Source organism: Anabas testudineus, chromosome 9, assembly GCF_900324465.2.
Source record: "Anabas testudineus chromosome 9, fAnaTes1.2, whole genome shotgun sequence".
NCBI lineage: Eukaryota > Metazoa > Chordata > Actinopteri > Anabantiformes > Anabantidae > Anabas > Anabas testudineus.
In genome coordinates this window covers 12,783,746-12,807,066 of record NC_046618.1, presented here as the reverse complement: position 1 = coordinate 12,807,066, position 23,321 = coordinate 12,783,746, and the positions used below count along the sequence as shown (strand labels likewise).

The 23,321-nt window shown below is 42.9% G+C and overlaps 2 protein-coding genes across 5 annotated transcripts in view; one reads left to right on the top strand and one right to left on the bottom strand.

Annotated features, from left to right (window-relative positions):
* The window catches only part of smtnb (smoothelin b), a 42,591-nt gene extending 24,427 nt beyond the window's left edge, over positions 1-18,164 (top strand). For 3 of the 4 annotated variants that reach the window (XM_026343728.1, XM_026343730.1, XM_026343731.1), the window contains 12 exons: positions 691-742; positions 1,506-2,111; positions 4,194-4,267; positions 11,067-11,252; positions 11,514-11,589; positions 12,630-12,809; positions 12,949-13,011; positions 13,113-13,191; positions 13,267-13,443; positions 13,545-13,671; positions 13,812-13,963; positions 16,565-18,164. In XM_026343728.1, coding sequence (XP_026199513.1) covers positions 691-742; positions 1,506-2,111; positions 4,194-4,267; positions 11,067-11,252; positions 11,514-11,589; positions 12,630-12,809; positions 12,949-13,011; positions 13,113-13,191; positions 13,267-13,443; positions 13,545-13,671; positions 13,812-13,963; positions 16,565-16,718 — 1,926 coding nt within the window. In that variant the 3' untranslated portion in view covers positions 16,719-18,164. Of the gene's footprint in view, positions 1-690; positions 743-1,505; positions 2,112-4,193; positions 4,268-11,066; positions 11,253-11,513; positions 11,590-12,629; positions 12,810-12,948; positions 13,012-13,112; positions 13,192-13,266; positions 13,444-13,544; positions 13,672-13,811; positions 13,964-15,396; positions 15,575-16,564 lie in introns of all 4 variants that reach the window. The other variant, XM_026343729.1, reaches the window with a different exon arrangement.
* Positions 18,165-18,260: 96 nt separating this feature from the next.
* Positions 18,261-23,296, bottom strand: selenom (selenoprotein M). Its single transcript, XM_026343735.1, has 6 exons — positions 23,031-23,296; positions 20,819-20,969; positions 20,189-20,224; positions 19,990-20,024; positions 19,793-19,871; positions 18,261-19,000 (listed from the first exon to the last, which is right to left on the bottom strand). Exons 1-6 carry the CDS (start codon positions 23,273-23,275, stop codon positions 18,767-18,769), a joined length of 780 nt encoding a protein of 259 aa, XP_026199520.1. The 5' UTR covers positions 23,276-23,296; the 3' UTR covers positions 18,261-18,766.
* Positions 23,297-23,321: the final 25 nt, after the last annotated feature.

The following is a 23,321-nucleotide window of genomic DNA, read 5'->3' as shown; positions in this document are numbered from 1 at the left end:
TCACATCGGCATCCATAAGCACAACATGGTGAGCGCTTGTTGGGAGCTGTTTAACTTTAGTTACTTGGTTACACAAACAAACTGTGTACCTGAAGGTGTCTGCTTCAAGTCAGCAGCGTCTCAGCATCACCTGCTGTCAGACAGGGACAGACAGCAGTACGGGCCAGTGGTTCTGTCTCTCTTCATCCTACAGTGCTGAGCACACACAAGCACGCAGACCTGCTGCTTCTACCCTGGCTGTTAATTGAGCAACATTTCCTTCACTCAGGTCACTATGACGCCATCGTGTCACTTCTCTAAATGTGTTTACCCAAGGCCGGCCCCAGACTTCTTTTATTGTTCTCTGCAATATGTGCTGATGCTCAGTCTCCTCAGAGGCATGTAAACACTCTGGGGCCCATCATGGCCCCCGTTGCCAAAAACAGAACCAAGGTCCACTGTTTCAATCTAAACACAAATGTTACATAATGAATATTACCTTCAGTTTGTTCTCTATTTAGCACTGTGTAGGTCAGTGTTTGTGTGTAGTTGTGACCACAGTGCATGCACACTCTAGTCCTTTATGAATGTGCTTTGCTACCCAGCTAAACACGCTGTTCAGTGTAGCAACACAATGCAAGTTTACCCTCAATCTCTTCCACTTCCTCTACTGATTGTTCCGTCATGTTTCTTTGTTTTTTCCTTTTTTAGATAACTGTTAACAGTGGTCTTCCCCTCACTCATGGCAAAGCTACGGATTCTGGTAAGAAACAAATCCAATTCGTGTGAACTTAACTGGATAGCAAAGAGAAAAGCAAACAGCATCCACTTTGATAGAAGACATTTATTAAACGAAGAATTCAAACATTCATCGATTCCACCTTTTCAACTGTGAGGATTTGCCTCATCTTTCTTTTAAATTAGGAATGAATGGGAAACATTTTAATTTTCTGGAAAATAACATGTTGTTGACATTTGCAGCCTTTGAGATTCATTTATGATTCATAGAATCAACACATGTATTGATACAGAAAATATTATGTGGCAGCAGGGAGTGTGCATGTCACCACTTTCTCTCTTTCTACCAGACATTGCTCTTTTCTTTTTCCACTGTACTATAAATGCTTTTTCTTTGTAAAGATGACCTCAGGGAACATCTTCTCTAATAACTATTGTTATTAGATTAGATTAATAATGGGCTTTGTACACACTATGTGACCACATTAAGCCTCAGATGATGAAAAAATCCTCAAGTGAAAGAAACATGTCCTGAAAAGTGCAAAAAATAGAAACTGAAAAACTGTGAAAGGGGCGATGTTAAGTCAAGCAAAATAAACAGGCTGGAACAAAACCTAGAGAAAGGAGGCAAAGAGGAATGGGATTTGTAGAGGGATTTTGAGGTGGGGGAGGAGATAAAAAGGGCTAGAGAGTGTGCTAAATTTGGCCTGAATAGGCGAAGGATCTAAGCACTTTATCTGAGATTTTTTATGTGATTTCAGCTCTCTTCCTGTATTATGTTTTTGCAGCACCTGAGAAGAAAGATATTATGTTGGAACAATTCAGTCGCTCCAACTCTGTACGTGATCGCATGCGCAAGTTCACAGAGCCCAGCCAGAGCCCAAGTGCCTCAGCTTTGAAGAAAGTTCCTCTAAAGAACGGGACAACCTCTGGTAGCAGTGGCCAGATAAATCTCTCCAGAGCTACTGAGCTGTTTAGAAACACTGCAGCATCCACCAGCACATCTGGAGACAGGCCAGCAAGGCCATGTGCAGACTCCCCATCTCGCACCTCTGCTGCATCTCAGAGTCTGGCCACACCTCAGCCAAGAGGTGTGGCTAACAAACCTCTGTCATCGGCTAGCCAATTGCAGAACACCATGGGTGGGACAAGTCATCCAGCTGAAAAAGATGTGCATGCCTCTAGTAGCTCAAAGGAAGAAAGGACCCCAGGGAGAGCAGCTGGAGAGCAGGTCACCCAGGGAGAGGCAGACCCAGACATGAAGACTTTCCTGACAATTGAGATCAAGGATGGGCGCACCACCACCTCCTCTACATCCTCCCCTAGAGGCAACATTGTCCCCATCACCAGCATGACCCCCCGCATCAGCACTAATGCTATGGGGCAGAGGGCAGGTAGGAGCATCAACCCTACAGCAACATTAAGCACTCATACTACAATTCACTAGTGGTTTACCAAGCAGTTTAACATTAAGATTTGAAAATTAAAACTAGTTATTGTGTTTTGTAACAGCGTGAGCTTTTATGTGAAACTTAATTACCGCAGTCTTTTAAACTTTCCATGGAGCTAATACAGTACAGAAAGCTGTGTGTGCATAGATCTTAATATAGCCGCTGTATGTTTTTCCTTGCTAATATCATCCCTCACATCATGATGGAATCCCAGTGACTGTGGGAGGTGACTGGCACCAAGGAATCAGAAAGTAGTGGGATGATTACAAGGGTTTTTGTGAGGCCAAGCAAAGCATATAGATGAGTGGGGATGGAATACAAAAACAGCATGGTTGTACTGAAGGGTATTTGTCATAAAGTGGGCCTGTTGTTGCAATGTAGAGGGGGGTGCAGTCAAGCGTCACTATAGAACAGTATATTGGGACAAAAGAAACTAGCTACTGACTGCCACAGACCAAACTGAATAGTAATATTGTTACAGTAAAACAATGTGAATGAACGAGCTGGTTAACCCAAACTTACTTAATTATTTCTGTGAGTGAGAAGAAATCAGTGTTTTTTGGAACTCAGTGTTTTTCATGTGAACCCGAGTTTAATTCTCTCATATGTAGTGCAGTGGCTTTGCACACACCTGTAGTTTACATGAAACAATGAAAAACATTTAAACATTATTTATATGCTTTTATTAGTAAATCAACAGCAGAAAGACAATAGAATAGAGATGCAACAAAGGTCTGTTGGCTGTACATGAATCAGGGCTTTTGCTGTTCCAGGTCAGTGCCTTAATTACAAGGGTGCCCCAAGAAATTAATTTTTCTCATAATTGGATTATTATATTTAAACTGTGTGAATCTATAGATATCACTGAACATCAGACAAAAACATCATCTATCAACTGAACAAAAAACTGCACAGCTATAACAGTAATGAAGCAACAGTAATAATGTATATAATAATAATAATAATGTATATAGTATAATGTTGTTGTTTTTTTGTCACAAACAATAAGAAATTGTTGTAACTTTTAGTTGCTAAATGTAGTGTTTAGGTCTGAGGAACCATGGTAAGTAAGGGACATATAGAGATGGTATACCTTTCCATTTTTTAAAACGGCAATGTTGAGCAGTTGGCAATTCTCCAAAAACATAATGTTCCTGTAATGTAAATACTTTACAGTGCATACTCATCATGCAGAATTTATGGGCAGTGATTCATTAACTGAATGAAACAAAAACATGAAGTGCACGAGTCTATTTCAGAAGCTGCTATTAGGCTCTGTCCAAACAAGACGTCTTAAGTTTCAGCTCTTCCCAGCAACCGGGACCTCCAACCCAAACAGTTTATTTAAGACTCAAGCTGGACCTGTGTGATCACATCCTCCTCACGTCTTACAACCATACCCACACCCTCCCGCTCCCCCAGACACGTTCTGGCAGCCCCACTGGACTCCTTTACGAGGGTCACACGGTTTCTTTTCAGCTCAATTTACTTTAATGGTTTTGTGCTCCTTTTTTGGGAACCCTCCTGTATCCCTCTGATGGAGCGCAGGCTATAATTGTGTCTCCAGTTTCTCTCAAAACCAAGCACTAAGACTCTCAAATGTGTTGCACTGGTGTGCTTTAACCCTGTATTTTATGATATAGCTTTTATGCATGTGTGTGTAAAGTCAGGGAGTCTACAGGTCAAAGGGGACATCATGTGTGTCTTCTTGGAGGCAATTGAAAAGGGCTGTTTATGTTAAAGGTGGCGTCATCTCCATTTTCTCACTTGTGTCTGATCAGACTTGAGTCCCTGTTTATGATACTGTGACAGGTTATGTAACTGACTAATGGCTACTGCCAGCACAAAGGCCATACACACATCTTCTGCACATGCACATGTATGCCTGGACCTTTCTTGGCCTTTGGGGTTTGTTTTTATTACAGTTCATGATTAAATTCACCTGATTTTTTTTTTTGTTTGTTTGTTTAAGAAATATGCCCCAAATCCAAGTAAATGTTGGTCTTTTTTCTGTGTCTGTTTCAGAGTTGACCCTTGGACTTAGAGCAACACCATTCAAGATCTCCTCATCCAGCTTCTCCTCTGGCTCCTCCATCAAGGTACAAACACTGCCTTACAAAAATGTTTTGGTAAAAGTTTACAGCATCGAGGAGGCTCCATATAAACACAGAATTCATCAAACATGGTTAAAAATCTGTTTCTTCTCCTTTCCAATTAGAAATGGATGTTTTGCTTTCATCTAATATGTAATTTCTAACTGGTTCAATTAATTTCCCCTGGCGTTTCCGCCGTGTTACTGTCTCAGCAGTGACCTATAAAGGCCTGAAAAGCGAGCAGGCTGGGACAGTGAAAGACAGAGTGTGAGAAACGGAGGGAGAGGAGGGAAGAACAGTGTTTATCAAACACAGAGTGGGTAGCCAGTCACATCTGTCCTTGTAGGGTATGTGAAGTAGAGAAGGAGAGGGAGGGAGATTCTCTGGGCATTCCTTGTTTTCCCTCAGCAGGCCATGCCCACTGAGATTTATCTGGGAAATGTTTCCTAAATAACACCTGTCTGTCTTCATCTACACTGATTACTGTCCAGCTGTGTTACGACACATGTTGATACCAGCTCTTCATTACTTCATCTTTTCTTGGAGGCAGCTCTTTGCTCTCCTATTGGCTGAAAGTGGTCAGTGTCTTCTGCTGATGAAGGGAAAGTAAGTGCTGTCAGAATACGTTCCCCTTCGGCCTCTTTATGAGGTTAGGGCGAACAGCTTAAACTCCCATTTGCCTCATTCCATAACCTCCTCACTCCTCCATGAAAGGAAGTGTCCTCCTGAATAGAGAGTGGGGGGTTGAGAGGGTGAAGTGGAGAGCAGTAGTATCCTGTTTACTCTTTAATGGCTGTGTATTCCACCCCTTGTGTTGAGCGCAGTGGTAATCTGGTTATGGGATCAGGGAGCTGCTTAATTAAGGCTGGGAGGAGGCGCCACTAGGCTGCAAGGATTTAAGGTGTTGGAATGAGATGGTCTCCATCACTTAGTGCCTTTTTGAGACACACAAACACAGGACTAGGTGAAACTAAAGATACTACTGCAGCTTACTTATAGGAAAGGATATTTCAGGAAAAAGACTAAGACTCTACAGTAGAACACGAGTTTTGTACTTGACTGAGCTGAACGCCATGCAGGTAAAGTCTTTGGGTGAGTGACATTACTAAACATTATGTATTAAAAAATAAGCAGTTCAAAATCTGCATCACAAAATCTGCTTTTGTTCCTCACCGCACATTTTACGCCATAACAGCAACCCATGAACACAGTTACAGCCTGCTTCATGTGGCCGTCACCCATTATTAGTTAAATCTTAAATTGTTAATGTCTTGCTAACTCTTTGTTGTTATTATCTTTGTTATTCATCACTGTTGGAGATGAGGGTTAAGTCACAGGCCTTAACACAGGCTGTAAAACAAAACAAGCCAGACATGACTGTGTGATTGCACCACTTGGCTCTGTAGCGCACACATCGTTATCCCGACAGCAGCAGCGTCACTGCAGAGGCTGAACATGAATGCCTTTATTGATAAACCACAATGATACAACTCTAAGGAAATGTCTTGACAGCTTATCCAACTTTTCATTAGTGAGGCTGATATTTCACCTGCTTCTGTCTGACTTGCCCAACTTTTACCATACAAAGGCGGATTCTTACTGACTGAGGTAATGAGATTGTAAAACCAGCATCAGACAGATGTCGGTTACAACAAGCAGGGGAGGCCGCTTGGTTACTATCAGGCTCATCCTGAGACCACCTGTTTCTTCACTTTCCCTGGTTTACTTAAAGTTCAAGGTTGTGTCGCCAGAGGTGTCAAGTCAGGAGAAGATTCATATTAAAGTAACTGTTTCTACAGTCAAGAGTGTGGAATAAGCTTGTGTTAATTAGCTCTTCCTCTTGGTGTTGTTGAGTGTTGTTTGTTGACCACATCAGTTCCCGTCTGGGACTCTGATCTGTTTGGGTGGTCTCGGCTTCCCTGCGGTGGTCTAAGACTTTAAAGACTTTAAATCTTACTATTTTCATAGTTAATTGTGATCTTTCCTAGTCCAGTAAGCCATGGTAATGCTGATAACATCATTCCTTGTCTTGAATTGCCTTTAAATTACACTCAGAGAGTTAACAGAGATAAATGTTTTAGTAAACAAAAAGATGAAAGTGAGACAAATATCAGTAAGGTGAAATTAATGTTGAGGTCAGGATGCTTGTAGTGTTTCAGTGCAGTGATGAGAGTTCATTTCAGACAGGTGAGACCAGCAGCTGATTATTGAGGCCTCATGCTTCAAGTGATCACAGCTGCTCCTGCTCATCTCAGTGTTTACTGCTGCGCTCGGCCTTGGACGCACATTAATAATGCCGGAGCTTTATAGCCAGGGTGATGACAGGACAGTCAGTCACTTTGCTGTAGTGACAGAGATTCCTGCCAACCCTCGGGTCCCACTGGAAGAATGTTACTGCGTGAATATGGACATACACACCATGTTGTTTACATACTGCCGATCATTGATACATGCTAGTTATAAATCAAAGCCTGGTCTGCAGACTAAAATAAGTTAATATGTGATTTCCTTAAAAGATTTAATTACAGATATTATGTTGTGCTCTTTAAACCGATACGTCTGCATTACTTTATTTTTTAAGCTCTTTATGAAGCTGCCATATATTATTGTTAGGAACTCTCTTATAAATAGCAACGCAGGGTTCACAAAACACTGTCATATAAGGATGGAGTCAGAAGAGATACAGTTTTAAACTGTTCACATAAGGCTACTGCATCAGTTTCTGCTGTGATAACATCAGATTTATTTTCATGTTGAAACACTGTTAGTGTATGTTCTGGACTGCTGATACAAAACTGCTAGTCTAGGTTTTGGGATTATCGTGTTCCTTCTATTTATACATCCCTTTGCTTTACTACGGCTAGAGCACTCGGTGCTTAGAAGTGTAGTAAAACTAGAGCCTTGTCCTTCTTGGGTTTTGACCCACTTTCGGTGGAGAGCGGAAAGAAACGTGACTTGTCTGTCAAGGCCAGGTTCTACCTGGAAGCGGTTTTGCTTACCTGTAAATCTCACTGGTATCACAGTTGTACTTTGTCACCTGCTTCTGTCCTGATTTTGATATTATTCATCTACTATTAGATGTATAGTAGTATCTGTAAGATAGCAGTATCTATTAGATACTACTATGTTATTCTGTGTTTGAATAAAATAATATTAGATTTTCCTTCTGAACTGCAATATGCCAATAATCAGCTGACAATTACTTGAACCTCTCACTGTATGAGGAATGTGGACACACACAGACTTCTGTCAGCGCTCTTAAGCAGCTCTTAATTTAACACAGAAGCACATGAGCAGCAGCAGACTGGGTCATCCTTCTCAACATCCTTGCCGAAAGCTGTGGAGTACTGGACGTTCGCTCGCCCTCACTGAACACCAAGTCCACTCTGTCAAGGCCGTAAACGTCCTTCATGGACTGATCCTCCCTGTGGAGCTCTGGCTTGAATCATACTCGTGCAGCACAACTGATCTGTTTAGATAGGACTCGGTTACATTTTGTCACAGTGCAATTTTAGGAGGAATGAAATGCTAATGTGTTACTGTTTCAACTCAGCACAGACCTAGAGCTACATCTAAAACCTTGTTGCCTGCCAATCGAGGTGTGAAGGACGAGGGCTCTAAATAAAAGGAAAGTCGAGTGAGGGAGGGGTCTAAATTGTTGCCACTTCTATACCCCCCCGGCTTCCACCAGTGCCCCAGGACTGGCTCAGTGGAATAATGGAAATAAGGAGGTGGGATAACTGCTGCCTGGGAAACAGGATTCATAGGTTGCTCATTGGCTGTCAGGTTGTTGGCTGGTAAAGAGCCAACAACTGGAAGTATAAAAGTGCATTGTTTTGGAAGGTGTATGACAAACAGAGAGCATCTTCTACCATCACATGAGGCAAAGGCCTGCACGTTTTGTTGATCTCACACTGTAATCAACATTTTCAACTCTAGTGGATTTAAACGTAAAGAATCTTGACCAGTTTAACACTGAGTTCAGCTGGCCTTGTAATGCCTGGAGTGAACCTGGACTTCCTCCCTGCCTCACAGGCTCCAGAGGCCTTGGGGAGCCCAGATAGCACTTGTGCTGAGTCTGGCCTTGAAGAGGTGATCGGTGATCTGCTTGCTCAGCAGGAAACCGAGGATGAAGTGGAGCCATTTTGCAGGAGGAAATTTGAATTAACATTACAAGGTGCAGTCGGGGAGATCCATAGCGATCTCCAGGCCTTTGGGAAGCAAGTGGATGCCCGCCTGAAGGAGGCAGCAGCTCAGGTGGCTCCTCTGGCCGAGTCCCTACTTGGGCTGCAGGAGGAGAACTTGAGACTGAGGATTCAGCAAGAAAGACTGGTGAGGCAAGTGGAGGCCCTGTGTCAGGTGATGGGGCTGCCTGATCCCTTACTACATGTGCTGCCTAGCAACGAATACTCAAGTCCAGTTCCCTGTGAATCCAAAACGCCATTCTGTGATTCTCAAGCATCCAGTAATTTCCCTACAGCATCCAGTGATCCTCCAGGCTGCACTCCCCACGACACTACACCTGGATGTTCAGCCTTTAAGATCCCAGATTCCACTTCAAATGCATCTCGGAACACTTCAACTAACACTAGTCTGGATACTTCACCAAGCGTGCCCCAGAAAGCTATATCGTTTCCCCAGGACTCGGTATCTACTGGGATAAGCACACCCCAGGATTCAGAACCCTCGCCTGTTCCTCACCCTCCTACGTTTGCTACCCGTCGTTTGCTCTCTGCTCCCTCTCTGACTGCAAACATGTCTTGCAAAAGTGAGGTACTGATCTCAGTTAACGGGTCTCATCATGACCTTTTAGTTCAGATAAGCTACTTACACAATGGGAATGATTTTTATGTCATCCCAGTGGTACCATGCGTTGCTGACATACCTTTTGACCTTCTGTTTCACCTTTCTTAGCTTTCCAGTTGTTTTATTGTTACACTATGTCCTCACTTCATTTTTAAAAAGCTTGCTTCCTATCTCAGTTGTCATTCAGTTTTATTTAGTGAATTGGGTCCTGGATAGTGTTCAGATGAGGATCTGCAATTGTTTTGTGGACATATTTCTATATTTCTTCTTTTAACAGTGGCCCTGGCCCACAGGTTATAATGTTGACTATGGTAGGAAGATGACTTGGCATAAGATATTTCAAATATTAGCCACATGTGAAACCCCTTTTCATGCCTTGCTTTAGGACAAGAAGGGACTTTATTTAAGGTTTAACATATCAGTTTCATGTCTGACAGGATAACCATTTCGCCCTCATCTCTACGCTTGTTTTTCAATGCACTTTATAAGTGCAATAACAAATCATGTGTGTATGTGTGTGTATTTGTGGCATTATCAGTTATTCAATAGGCCACAATTCATATTTATGTCTAGTCCTGCAACAAAGTCAGCTGGGTCTGCCCATCAACTGCCCAGTAAAGATGAATCTCCTTTCAAATCTTGTTTTCTCCTCTGCAGATAGGGGATACCATCATGTTTATGTGTAATATCATCTGTTTGTACCTTGTCTGATTTCCAATATTTTGCTAGTGAAGAGTCTGTAGTGCTTGTCTAAGTGGTGAATCAAAAGGATTACAGCCTGTTTAGGAAAAACTAAACAAAAAGAGCATTATGTGTCATGATGACATAGATGCTGAAGAGTGTGCTGAAGCTGAATTAAACATGACTTAAGAACTACTGTAAGGTTATCTGGGATTTTCTCACCCCACACACATTCTCTCATGGCCTGACTCAGAGCCCTTGTTTGGCTGTGTTGTGTTGTAAAACATTCCTCGTTGGTCAAGCGCTTCTCAGTCCAGCCGGTCCCATGGGTCAGAACTCTGTGCCCAAAAAGGTCCTAAAACCAGGGGCCACCCGTGATCACACGGCTCTGTGGCTGTGCTAGGCATTGTCCCTCTCTGGTGAGACTTGGCCTGGCTGGGGTCTGCAAAGAGGAGGGCCGATAGGGTGGATAGAGATGGGGCCAGCTGTCTGAGCTATATCTGGACCCAGACTTAGAAGTAGAAGAAAAACATAGTTAGAGGCTTTAGTCTCCCACAGGTATTCAGTGCCATATGACATTTTAAGAGGTGTTTTCTGTAGGATTTATGGTAACTCAGAATATAGTCAGTCAGTATCAACTTTAACGCTATGGTGCTCTACTTCTGCTCCTGTACTATATGTTTTTACTCCTATACTCACCAGTCCTTCTGTGGTGTACGCAGGATGTCTCTGTTTATATCTGCTGATGCATTGTTCCCATCTTACAGCCATAGTGGTGTACTGTGCCTGTCACATAAACTCTTGGTTCACAGCAGTTGAGTGTCATTTAGACACTTCGCGTGTCAGTTACACTCCGTGAACAGTAACTTGGCAGACATCCTCTCTTTCTCTCGTGTGCTCGCTGTCAGTCTCTCTGGCATGGCTGGAAGGTAGAGGGGATAGAAGAAGTGATGAGATATGGTGAGTGGGAGGTCTTGGTACAAAAAGAGATAATTAGAGGGAGGGAAAAATGTGAGCTCTGCAATCTACTTCACACACTCAGGCCTATTATGGCTGCAGTGTGTTAAACCAAAAACCTCTTGTGCTTATTAATGTCTTAAATGTCAGCAAGCGGCCGTCTGTTTTTTATACTCTCACAGTGGTTTTATAACTGCAGAACTTACAGGTGTCAGTGCACATATCCAACTATTCAAAACATTTAAAAATGAATCAACCTCCAAAGTCTGTGTAGTCTGAAAGTAATGCTGTAAATGTCAAGTTGCTTCTCTCTGCGGCTGTATGCTTTCTCTCATATTGTGTGTGCTTGTGTCTTGTGCAGATGGAGACAGAGCCCGTTATGGCCTCTGAGCCAGTGTTTTCAGCTGGGCCGTCTGTTCAGGTGGCTTGTCAAGCCCCAGTCATCCCCAATGGCTCCGGTTCTCAGACCAAACCCGACGAGCACACTGGAAAACTTACTGCTGAACAGCTGGCTGCTATTGAGGATGAAGAGCTCCTTGACAAAATGGTACTTCACACTCCAGTCATAATTCTGGATGAGTTAGATGTGAAAGCACCACTTTGTTATCAGTACAACAGCCTCAGTCATGCAGAAAGTTTATGCGTTAACACTAAATCTTGCCAACGATGTGAGGGCATATTTGGAAGAGTCGCAGCTCAGTGTTGTTGTGTGTATGCACAGTGTCATGTTAATAAATAGAGCCATGGCACATTTTGTGAGAAACGACCTCCCAGTGAATCTGTTTTTTGTTTTTTCTTTTTCCCACAGCTTGATGAGTCAAAAGACTTTGAGGAGAGGAAGCTGATCCGTGCAGCCATGAGGGACCTACGAAAGAGAAAGAGAGGTAACAGCACAATAAAAGCAATGTTTTATCTCCATTTGAAAGCCCCTCGTCATAATTACCCCGATGATTTTTTATATCATGATTATGTGTAAACTGTCTATTCTTACAATTAAAAGTAATTGTAAGTAAAAATGCAGTTTCCACATTATTTCTATCCATTCTGCCCTCAGAGGTCATGCTGGGATGTACTCAAGAGGAAATAGGTAGGGCAGGTTGCTGTGCGGTGTGCGTTAACAATTACTGTTTGCCTGCTTTTGTCTTTTCGTTTGCACCATCCTGTTATTCACAGGCCACTACATTTTTAAGCAGTTCACCTCTCAAATCCCTGTGGTGGATGATAAAAGAAATGTTGCTGGTTTGTTGAAATGCATGAGTTTTTGTTTTTTCACAGTCCCCTCAGTGTGTTGCAACATCATTACTCAAACATCTTCTTTTGCAGTGAGCACTCACCATATGGTTTCACCAAGGATCTAGGTGCACTGAGCTGACAGTCAAACCTGCTAATTGGATTTCCAAATCTGAGTCTAGTTTAGAAAAATCTGTATAGGTTCAGTGCACATTGACAATACAAAGGGTCCAAGACTACCCTTAGAGAAAATATCAGGCTTAACTAAAGTGCTTAACAGTGAAACATTACCACAGCGCTGTCAAATACAAATACAAGCTGGAGGTAAAAGTGCTGGTTTTAAGGTACATTCTGGACATTGCTGAACTTGGCTGTCTTCCAAATGGGATGATTGGAGTGTATTTGCTGTCTTTGATCTGTGATGTTTGTGCAGTACATATTACTTGACAGCTCTGGCTCAGCTATGAGCCTCCCACCTGTGGGTGTTTGTGTGTTCAGAGGAATTTTACGGTTCTGTGGAAAGAATTCTGAAATGTATCACCTCAAATTTGGAAGTACCTTTTAATCCATCTCTGTGGCAGTCAGATGAGGTTCTGTCAGTTTGTTTAGGACCTCTTGTCCTCCTCCTCTTTTTCCACTGATATCATGTGTCCACCTTTCCATGTCTCCTCTCCGCCTCTCACCTAAACAACAGACCAGAGAGAAAAGGAGCGCGAGACCCGTCTGCAGGAGCTTCGGCAGCAGAGAGAAGAGAAAACACAGAAAGGTCGTACTGGGGTCGGCGCTGGAGAGGTGGTGATGAGGAAGGTGGAGAAGTCAGCAGATGGATCCACCCTCAGTCAAGTCACAAAGACCAACCGCTTTGCCCAGTCTGGTAGTTTCCTTTTCTGTGCACTTCGTAACCATAGTTTACCTTTGAACTACTCGGCAGTAAAACAAAAACTAATAAAAATCCAGTTATGACCCTGTCTAATGTCATATAAATAATTTGCAGTGTGCTTGTGTGTGTTTAGATGATGGGAGCAGATCAACACGCAGCACTGTTGTGGAGGCCAGTTATGTGCAGAAAACAGACAGTGAGTCATTGCTTACTTTGCTTTCTAACTTCATTCATTGTGTAATCATCCCTGACTTAAATATTTCATGTTTGTATTGTGTACTTGTTAAATCTATTCAGGAGGGACGATCCAGTCAAAATCATTCAGCTACACCTCTTCCTCTTCCTCCTCCTCTAACACAAGCAAAAAAGTGGGCAGGTGGGTTGTGTACAAAAATTAAACAGAAATAAAATCCCTGGACTTTCACATGTTGACTAGCTCTCATTGCCTCAGTGTGTTTGATCGTGAGGACGACACTCCGTCTCGCAGCGGCAGCAGTGGATTGGCTGCCGTGGAGCGAAGGCAGGCGGAGAGGCGTAAGGAGCTGATGAGGGCTCAGACTATGCCGAAGACCTCTGCCATGCAGGCCCGCAAAGCCATGATAGAGAAGCTGGAGAAAGAGGGAGGCGGGTAAGCATAAACAGAGAGTGGTAGTGCTACCAAAAAAAGAAACGGAGCAGGTCGAAGCATGTAAATATTAACACAAACCTGACTTTTTTTTTTTTTTTTAGCCCTGGAAATCAGGCAGTGGCCAAGGTAAACAAGGTGCAGCGTTCCACCAGCTTTGGTGTGCCCAACGCAAACTCCATCAAGCAGATGCTCCTTGACTGGTGTCGTGCCAAGACCCGCTCGTATGAGGTGAGCCAGCTGTGTATTGAGTGCTTTTCTCTAATGTCAGCTAATAAAGCGGAGCTTAACCTAAAGATGGGTTGAGATATGGAAATGTTTCACTTGTCAGTCAATGCCTCCACATCTATTCTGTCTGTCTTCTCCCTCAGCATGTAGATATTCAGAATTTTTCGTCCAGCTGGAGCGATGGCATGGCATTTTGTGCCCTGGTACATAATTTCTTCCCTGAAGCATTTGACTACAACTCCCTGAGCCCCAGCAACCGCAGGCAGAACTTTGAGGTGGCCTTCAGCTCTGCAGAGTGAGTAAATACAGTGGACACTTTTGTCCTGGTTATTGCTTTAATGACATTGGTTTTGCTAAGTTTTGACTGCACGTCAGCGTCAACCGACTGTGTTGAAGAAACTGCAGCGAGTCTTCATTTTTGTTAAAACAGGCAGATGATGTGGAGAAACCAGTGGACGAAGCCACTGGCAGCTTGGTTCTCTTCTATAGCCATAAGATTTAGACACTATCTTCCAACCAAGCTTGTCATTGAGTGAAAACATATTGAAAACGATCCAAATCGTTTTTCTCTGCACTGCTCCCAGTCCAAACACCACATTTCCTTCTCTTTGCACCGTGCAGATCCCCCCCCTTATCTCATGTAAAATCCACTTAGATCTTTTACTCAGTGTTGCTCTTTGCCAGAATCTGCTGTACTCAGGCCTGAAGTACAGAGACGGACCAAGAACATGTGAAAGCTCGTCAGCTGATGACCGAGTGTTAACTTTCCATGTCTCTCCCAGGTGTATCAAGCCCCCTCAAGGCTGAGCGGGCCCCCCTTACTACTCTAATAACTCCGCGTCTAAACCTCAACTCTCCATCTGTCCTCTACTAAGAGTAATCCATGAACCACCCCTCCCCAAACAACCATCAGGTTAAAAAACAAACAGGCTGGCTGTGCCTCCAGTATTTTACTACTCTCTCCTTTTCTGTCTCATCCCTCTTGCATCTTACCATTCTCACTTGTGATGGCCTGCCACCGACCTCTGTGTGTGTGTGTGTGTGCATTCACATGCTCCTAGTTGGATGTCGATGCTCATGGTTATAGTAATGATTTATATTCTCCACACTGAACTGTCACCCATCCACAACTCCCATCCTTCTACCTTTGGGTTGCACTCACTTCCCCGGGCACTCCCGACCCCCCGGCAGTTTGCTGTTAACTGGAATCCCAACACATGCACTCACACACCACCCTGTGCACCAGTGTGTTTTTAGAGTCACCATATGGATTCATCTTTGTTTCCTTGTTTTTGTTTTTGTTTTCATTATGTTGCTCTTCTGCTAGAACGTGTTGAAATTGTTACGTTTTCTGTGTTAGAGCACAGAAAAAAACCAACAACAAACAAAAAGGCTAAATGAGCATCACTAGAGGCTCATTTGACATTTTGTTTTGTCCTCTATATGTACGTATGTGTGTGCCACATACCTTATGTATCATGATGTTCATGAAGCATGTCATCTCATGGATATATTTGTGAACACAGAGAATGTAATGTTATTGTTTGTTTTTGTGTCCTTTCTCTCGCCCTTTGTCTTTTCACTCTTGAATTTGGCTGCTCACTGCTTTGTCTTTTCCACACTCTGTCCTGTTCCTTCTGTCTCTTCTTATCTTTACCTCTTCTTCCTTCTGTTTGGGTCTCTCTTTCCTTCCTCTCCCTTCCCCCTCCCTGCCGGGCGTGGGCACAGGAAACTAGTGGACTGTCCCCAGCTGTTGGATGTGGACGACATGGTGAAGATGCGCGAGCCAGATTGGAAGTGTGTATACACATACCTGCAGGAGTTCTACAGGGGTCTGGTGACGAAGGGCCTGGTTAAAACCAAAAACTCCTCCTAGAGTCGCCCCCCACTTAAAACTGAAGTCATGGTGAGAGAGGGGACAAGCCTGCTGCAGAACCTCGTGCTGGTTCTGACAGACTAAATGGGATGGAGGGTGTGTGTGTGTGTGTGTGTGTGTGTGTGTAACTGCAGGTTTTTACCATCTCATAGGATTTACTGTATGTCAGATGTGGTGGTTCAGAAAACTCCTTTATTGGCTGTTTTTGGATATTTGATCTTTCTTGTTAATCTGAAGCCACGGACATCCAAAATACCAAACATGGTGTGCGTGTGCGTGTGTGTGTGTGTGTGTGTGTGTGTGTGTGTGTGTGTGTGTGTTTGTGTTTGTGTCCGTGTCCATGTGTGCATCTCTGCATAGCCAAACTATGGCCCAGGCAGAAAGCCAGAACCATCTGCAGCTCAACACTTTAAAAGGATGTGCTGCATCACAAAGTTTCAAACAAAGAAGTTAAGAAACAAAGCAGAGGACAGAAAGGCTCTGTTGTCCAGTGACTTCTTAACAAGCCAGAGTTTACAGGTGTTTATGCACTTGAGTTGTAAAGCCTTTTAAAGATGCTGCAGATAGTGCAATAGTAAAGTGCACAATGGCCTATATCTACAGTTCCTAAAATAACAAAGCATATTTTATGTTGACATTTATTTTCTCCTGCACGAGAGTTTCCCCTGTACTGTTCTGCTGTTTTACTCTGAGGGGTTTACAGTACGTACTGATATCGCCACCTTGTGGTCAGTCTTTGCCTAGGTCAATATGTATATAAGCTTCTGAAAACTGATTGAGCATTACTGTAGTTTATTCAGAAAACCTTTAAATGGTTTAGGAGAAGGAAATAATACAGAAAAATGACACTATTGCTGTTAGCAAGATTAATGATAGATGATTAAACAGGAATAATCATGACTAAACATAAAGGTATGGGAATCTGAAGAGAATATCCTTCTCCAGCTCAGGTCCTCTCCCATCCTGTCCGTTTATCCTCATTTTTCTTACACACACCGTTTCTTGTTGCCTGTTCCACAGGACCTACGCCAACTGTATGCCTTTGCTGGAAGTGGAGGACATGATGATCATGGGCAAGAAGCCCGACTCTAAGTGTGTCTTCACCTACGTACAGTCACTGGTCAACCACCTGCGTAGATATGAGATGTCCATGGGTCGGCCCTGTGACCTCTGACCTGTGCTCAGTGAGCGTTCCCCCTCTCCCTTCACCATCCCAGACCCCTTCCCAACTCCATCTTCACCTGATGACCACCTCCACCTTGACAAGTTGAGTCACGGAGTTTCTCTAAAGGACAAGATGGGGACTTTGCGTTTGTGTGACAGTTTGCTTTTTATCTTCATTGGCAGTGGTGACATGTATTCATTATTTCTCTTCTGTACACACATTATTAACAAATTCCACCTTTCCCACGAGAGACAGCGCCAAAGCTTTGTTCAAGACTAACTTTCAAGCTTTAAACTGTGTTCTGTTTTTTGTACTCTAACTCAACTTTACACATGGTGATAAGTAACAGGCAGCAGCTGTCTCACCACGCTAGTGTACTGAAAAACACCTCAAGGCAAAAAAGGAGAAATATTTTTATAGCATTTCCCCTAAATTATTGAAATATACATACCTGCATTTTCTCTGCTCCACATTTGTAATTGTTGCTGTTGTTAATTCCACTGGAGAAGAAGAAATATTCAGCCATATGATGCATCCTTTTTTTGTTCATGTTGGTACTTTGAATTAGTTTTTTACCTAACTGTAAGAGCTTGAAGTATTTTAGGAAGTTATTACTATTCTGATGTTGATTTAATCAACTGATATTACTATTTAATACATAAACACAGAGATGATCTTTCTTCATTTTTAAAATGGATGTTACTGTTGCAGTGAAGAGTGTAGTAATCTCAGTAACCTTTCTGAACTCTACGGTGATACTGAGAACATGGATTTTTATTCCTCCCATATTACTGTATCTCTATAATTTTATTCTAACAACAGACATGTTTTTATTCAGGTAGAACACAGGAGTGGGTTACAGTCTGTCATACAGCTTAAGTCCATTGTTACTTGATTTTTCTTACTGCTTCACTGACAATATATGTACAAAAACCCATCAGCTTCCCTGCCTCACCCTGCCAAACACACTCACACAGCTCTATTACAGGGCTCATTATTTATGCTTGAGTAGATTTCTTTCTTTTTTTGATATATCATTTTTTATTGTGTTAGTGTGTACATTATGCTATTAAAGTTTTGTTTAAAGTAAGCAAATAAGCTCAAGCTGAAAACAAATTGGAGTCACTTTCTGGACGTGTTTGAGTCTAAACATGAGAAATCAGGATATTTGCTAAGTGTATATTTTACAACATTAAGCTAAATATTTAAATTAAGAATTTTATTCTACTTGTAAAATGATGGTTCCTTTGAGAAGATGTCTACAATTTGATTTCAGGGCTGATTTAGGTGAACCGTATTTCTTAAAGATCTGTGTAAGTAGATTTAGAGAAATTATCTGATTCTGCTGCTGCCAACTGAAAAACTAAGCAGCAAGTTCTGTATATAAAAACATTTCATGTTTCTGTGCACAACAGCTAAATGTGAATTAACAATTAAACTAGTTTGAGAAATGAATGTGTTATTGTCAACTGTCTGACATGCTCATGTACACACATTTTACCTAATGGACGTAAGAACATTCAAGACACCTAGGCTTTTTATTTTTGTGGTAAAAATTTAATTTTTTCTCTCATGACGCTTTCACTTGAATCGTCTTGTGTCTATTAGTTCGACCCACTAGAACGTGTAGCATCAACCTCAGGTCAGTCAGACGTTTTTGAGCCTGGGGCTTCATTCAGTTTCACAGTAGGTAGGAAGCAACTCGGACACAGAAGGACTCAAGAGATGTGAAGATTCTGAAGACGGCTCACACATGGACCAAAAACAAATCAATATATAACAAACACTGTCAGTCTTTGTATGGAGAGTAGAAAAGCAATCACAAAGCGGCCTGCTGGGCTATTAACACTACTGAAAAGAACAAACGGCACAAAAATGTCATGTGCAAATTCAGACAGTGGACCTTTAAAGGCCTTTTGCTGATGCTGAAGATGTCCTTCCCCAAGTACACCATGATCTACTGGCCTTTCTCTCGAATGACTGCGATAACTAGCTGGTCATGGAGCAGCTGTGAGGCAGCATGTTATTAAAATCCTACTTTTCTTCACTCTGACAGCTTATAGATCAGTGTGGTCAACTTCTGCGTTGGACTTGGAGGACGAGTTCTCTGGGGCGAGGGAGGAAGTGGAAGGTTTGTGGTGCACCCGCTCGTCTTTGAAAGGGCTGTCTTTTGCCGGAGAGAAGCGAAACTCCTCTGGCACCTCCTCCTCAGGTTGAGACTTCTTGTAGAAGCCGAGCTTTTCCAGCAGCTCGTTTATCTCAGAGCGTGTCATGTCGGACAGGGCAATCCGCTGCGCAGGAAGCACAAAGGTTACATGCACATGAACATAAAAGGGTAATTCCTCTCTGCGGCTGTTAATGCTACATAAAAAAACTAAAATACATGATTCATTCAATATAATACATGTCAGTGATGTATGAGATCTGAGCTGGACTGAAATGAATATTGACATTTGCAGAACTCAATATTATCAAATTAATAATGGGTCAAATACAGCTGAGGACATGCAGTAGCTACAGGAGGACTAGTATCCTAAAAAACCCAAACAGCTTTTTAGGTGATGAGATAAAACATCCACTAGCTGGGTCGATCACCTGATCTCAGTTTGACTGAGCAGTACTTCACTTGCTGATGACTTTCTGAAGAGAAAAGGCAGCGAGGCGCCACAATAAGTAAGAACGTTGATGTGTTAAAAAGGCTCTGTCACTCACAGTTCTTTCTACTTTGAGACTTGAGGCATTTGAATGCAATATTTAATTAAACGTAGTGAATCACAGGAAAAAAAATATGTATAGTGTCATAAAGACTGCTCTTTGTGACGACCTCCAAAACTATAATTCAGTTCCTGTGATCTCTACGGAGCATCATTCAGCTCACTGTTCACTCTCTGCTCTCACTGACCTTGCTTCCAGCCTTAGCAAGGAACAGTTTAAATGAATGCTTGTGTTGCTCTGCATGTCTGCAGGATGGTATTTATAGTAGCAACTGCCATCAAAGGTCCCATGTGGCCAGAAAAGTGGATAAATGCAGCTTCGAATGACAAAGTTTGTTTCACTTTTGGAATAAGATAGCGAACACTTACGTCAAGTTCTTCGTAATAATGATTCAGGAGGACAAGCTCAGGGTCAGCCCCAGGAATGTGCTTCATCACCAGGTTATGGCTGATGTCGTGGTCAAGGACTAGAACGAAGACGCCCTCGTATTTAGGCAGTTTGTAACTTCTAAACAGACACATTTCATAAGAAGTAGCAGAGAAGACACACTTGAGTCAAAGGATACTAAAGAGGAATGTCCTGGACCACAAAGGCTTTGACCTGCAGACAGAGGCGGGGATTGGTGCTTTTCATTTGTTCTGCTTTCAGTGACGATTGTGTGAAATAGAAATACTTCTAAGAGAGCAAACACTTCCAGACGGGGATTAGGTTTCACTTACACTGGCTCTTGTTCCTTGCTCATTAAGTAACAGCGGGTAACTTACCTCTCTGAGCCTGTTCAGCTGTCATCCACCACACGTCTGGAAGGAGACACAACATCAGATGCAGTGGTTTGTTTTGTTTTTTTCTGTATGTTTTCCTTCACTACATGTTGGCACAGATATGGCTGGACTTCTGGGAAGGGAGCAGGTGTGACTAACACAACAATAGCAACAGATATCGTGTTTTTCCTCGGTGCTGCTGGCTAGTTGCTGATTAGGTGACACCCTGGGGAGACAGCATGGTTTCCCACAAAAAAACAGGAGTGGGATTTCAGAAACTTTTGTGCAGGACTCCCAGCTCCTGTCTGGGCCACCCCTTCATGTAAAACGATCACTAAGTTCTTATGAGGTGGGTTTTACGTTTATTATAAGCAAAAAAAAAAAAGGTCTTTGTGTTTGACTGAATAACATAAAACACACAGATCCACTGAGTTTCCTAAGCGCTCTCCTGCCTCCATTCACGCATGCGCTCAACGCAGGAATCTGAGAAATAAATCACATCCATTCACGGATTTAATCATTTGGATGTGAAACATGTCCTCATATCTTAAACCTGTTCATGCCCCTGTGGCTATGACTCAGCCCGCGTTCAGACCTTCTCCGTGAAACGTACTAGAAGAGGGTTACATGTACCTCCACCCTTGCTCTTGCCAGCCCGTCCAGTTTCTCCGGGTCCACATCGTAGGCCGAGGCGCACTGAAGGAAAGCGGCCAACACGATCAGCCACATGGTGTCTTCTGGTTCAGATCGCGGACCAGGACTCGCCCTGCTCCAGCACCAGTACCTGCAGACGTTTGCAGGTAGCAGAGCAAAGCAGAGGGAGGAGAGGGAGGAGGAGGAGGAGGAGGAGAGATGATGTGCGGCTATGTCACGTCCGGACCTCTTGCCACGTCAAATATTTCTCACAGAGGAGAGAAGGGGGTGTGGGGGGGAGGGCGCTCATTGGTTTTTCATCCACATCATCGGATACGTTTGATGTGGGATGTAATGGTTGATTCTCATGAATGTTAAAATGAAAGACATCCCAGTGAAACACAACAACCGGACATGTGTTCTGTTTGTGATTTTAATGCCCCTGAAAGAAAACAATAACAAATGTGACTACAGACAGAGTAACAACGAGTTTCTTCATGTTGGAAATCGATCTTGATGGTTAATACTAAGAAAAGTGAATCACTGGAGCCCAGATCTGAGTTATTACAGTGTCCATGTGAAGAGACGTGGTCTCTGACACATGCTGTGATGTTGTTCAGGAGAGGCAGCTCTAGTTCACCTCATCTGACAGGAAACAGGGAGACCTGGACCGTCCTTTAACCTCGGCTCAGTTTAGGCTTTTTAAGTTTACAGTGTGTTTATTTAACTTTGGTTTCCGTCAGATTAAGTGAGTGACTGAAAACAACTGAATTCAAATAATCATAAAAAGTGAGCTAGAAAAAGACCAGATATCAGGAACTTCACAGCACCACAGCTTATTTTAAAGCTCCTTATATTTTATATTAGTTTCCCAGATGTTATAACAGATTTTGTGAGTGGAGTGCTGATTATATTGTAATTTGGTTTAAATTAAATGTATTTGTTTAGTTTATTTGTTGTTGAGTTGCAATTGAACAGCAGATAGAGGAACACTGATGAGGAAAAATGAAGTAAGCAGCAACATGAGGAACCACAACAGCACTGTATCCAAAAATGCTCAACCTACTTCTACTTTATAGTAATCAACAGCCTCTTTGTTGTTTTATTTATGGAACGGTGTACTGTATGTGTACTATGTGCTGCATAAAACACATCCTGCAGTATTTTATTTACTTCTGTGTAAACACCATGAGGACAACACCACATTTACAGGAGTGCACAGCTCTTCCCAAACTGTTTTCACCTTAAAGGGCACACACATGCACGATGATGCACGTTTGACACATTTTCATAAATGCCACCAGTGAACGGGTCAAGGAGACTGATGAGGTACCCTCAGGTGTTGCCACGGCAACATCTTATCCCATGCTCGGGCTCAGTGTAATGGAGTTTTAACCTCCCACAGGTGGTGACAAGCTACCTGTCTTATTTAGATTATTATAAATTTCAAATATAAAATGAAAACTTTATTTATGACAAATTGCTCTGTAATTCAATTATTTTTGTCTTTTGCACTAATGTGCACCTTAGTGGTTAATTCAGGATCGCTAAATAAAGGAACTAAAAGCTACGTTTGTGTCTTGTAAATTGTCCAAATGTACTTTATTTATGAGAATGAAAGAGTCTCTGTGCATTGGTCTTTACTGAGCTCAAACTCAGGACAGAGATTAGATGTGGAGTATTATTATAACAAAAGCCCTTTAAGAAGGTGGCTTTAATACATATTTTGGCATAAACGGTGTTTATCAGATGAAGGCACCAGAGCACTGTCCTTAACCACAGCCTCCTGTTGGAGCTTGGTGGTGCACTGTTAACGTGTACAGTCTTGTCTATAACAACCGTAGTGTTTATGTTGGCCTGTACTAAGGGACACAAACAGCTGGAATCAGGACCACCTCTGCCTCCATTTGTCAAACCCATCAGATCTATCAGGGGCTCACACATGGAGGATGAGGAATCGGGCCCTTGGGCACAAACAAAACCAAAAGTGCTTGTTCAGTGGCAACTGGACTTGACTGTAACTGAACAAGCTCTAATAGGTTGTTTTGGTCCATTTAAAGGATAAATGTTGCTCTGACAGCCTCTGCTGTCTCACTGTACCACGCAGTTCACCAAACCGACCACTAGGCGGCAGCAGTGCGTCATAGACCCTGAGTACGTAGAGCGGTCATTCGTTTCCACATCGACAAACTCGGTTTGTCGGCGTAATTACCGTAATCTTTCTTTTCTATCCGCCGTGGTTCTGTGGGCTTCAGAGGCGGACTCTGCTGTAACCATAAACCCAAGCTCGTCGGCAGGCAGCGGCGGCTCGTTTGCGGAAACGCTCTGCAGGACGTCTCGTTGCATCTGAAGGACGCGGCGGTGCAGCGGCTGTTTCCAGTCTGCGTCTTTAAACGCAGGAGGACGCGTCAGTGTTGCTGAGAGATGAAGTCTCCCTGACGGATCTGTCGCCTGCATCGCTCCAAACCCACCTGCTCCTCCTCTGCTCCGTCATCTCTCCGCT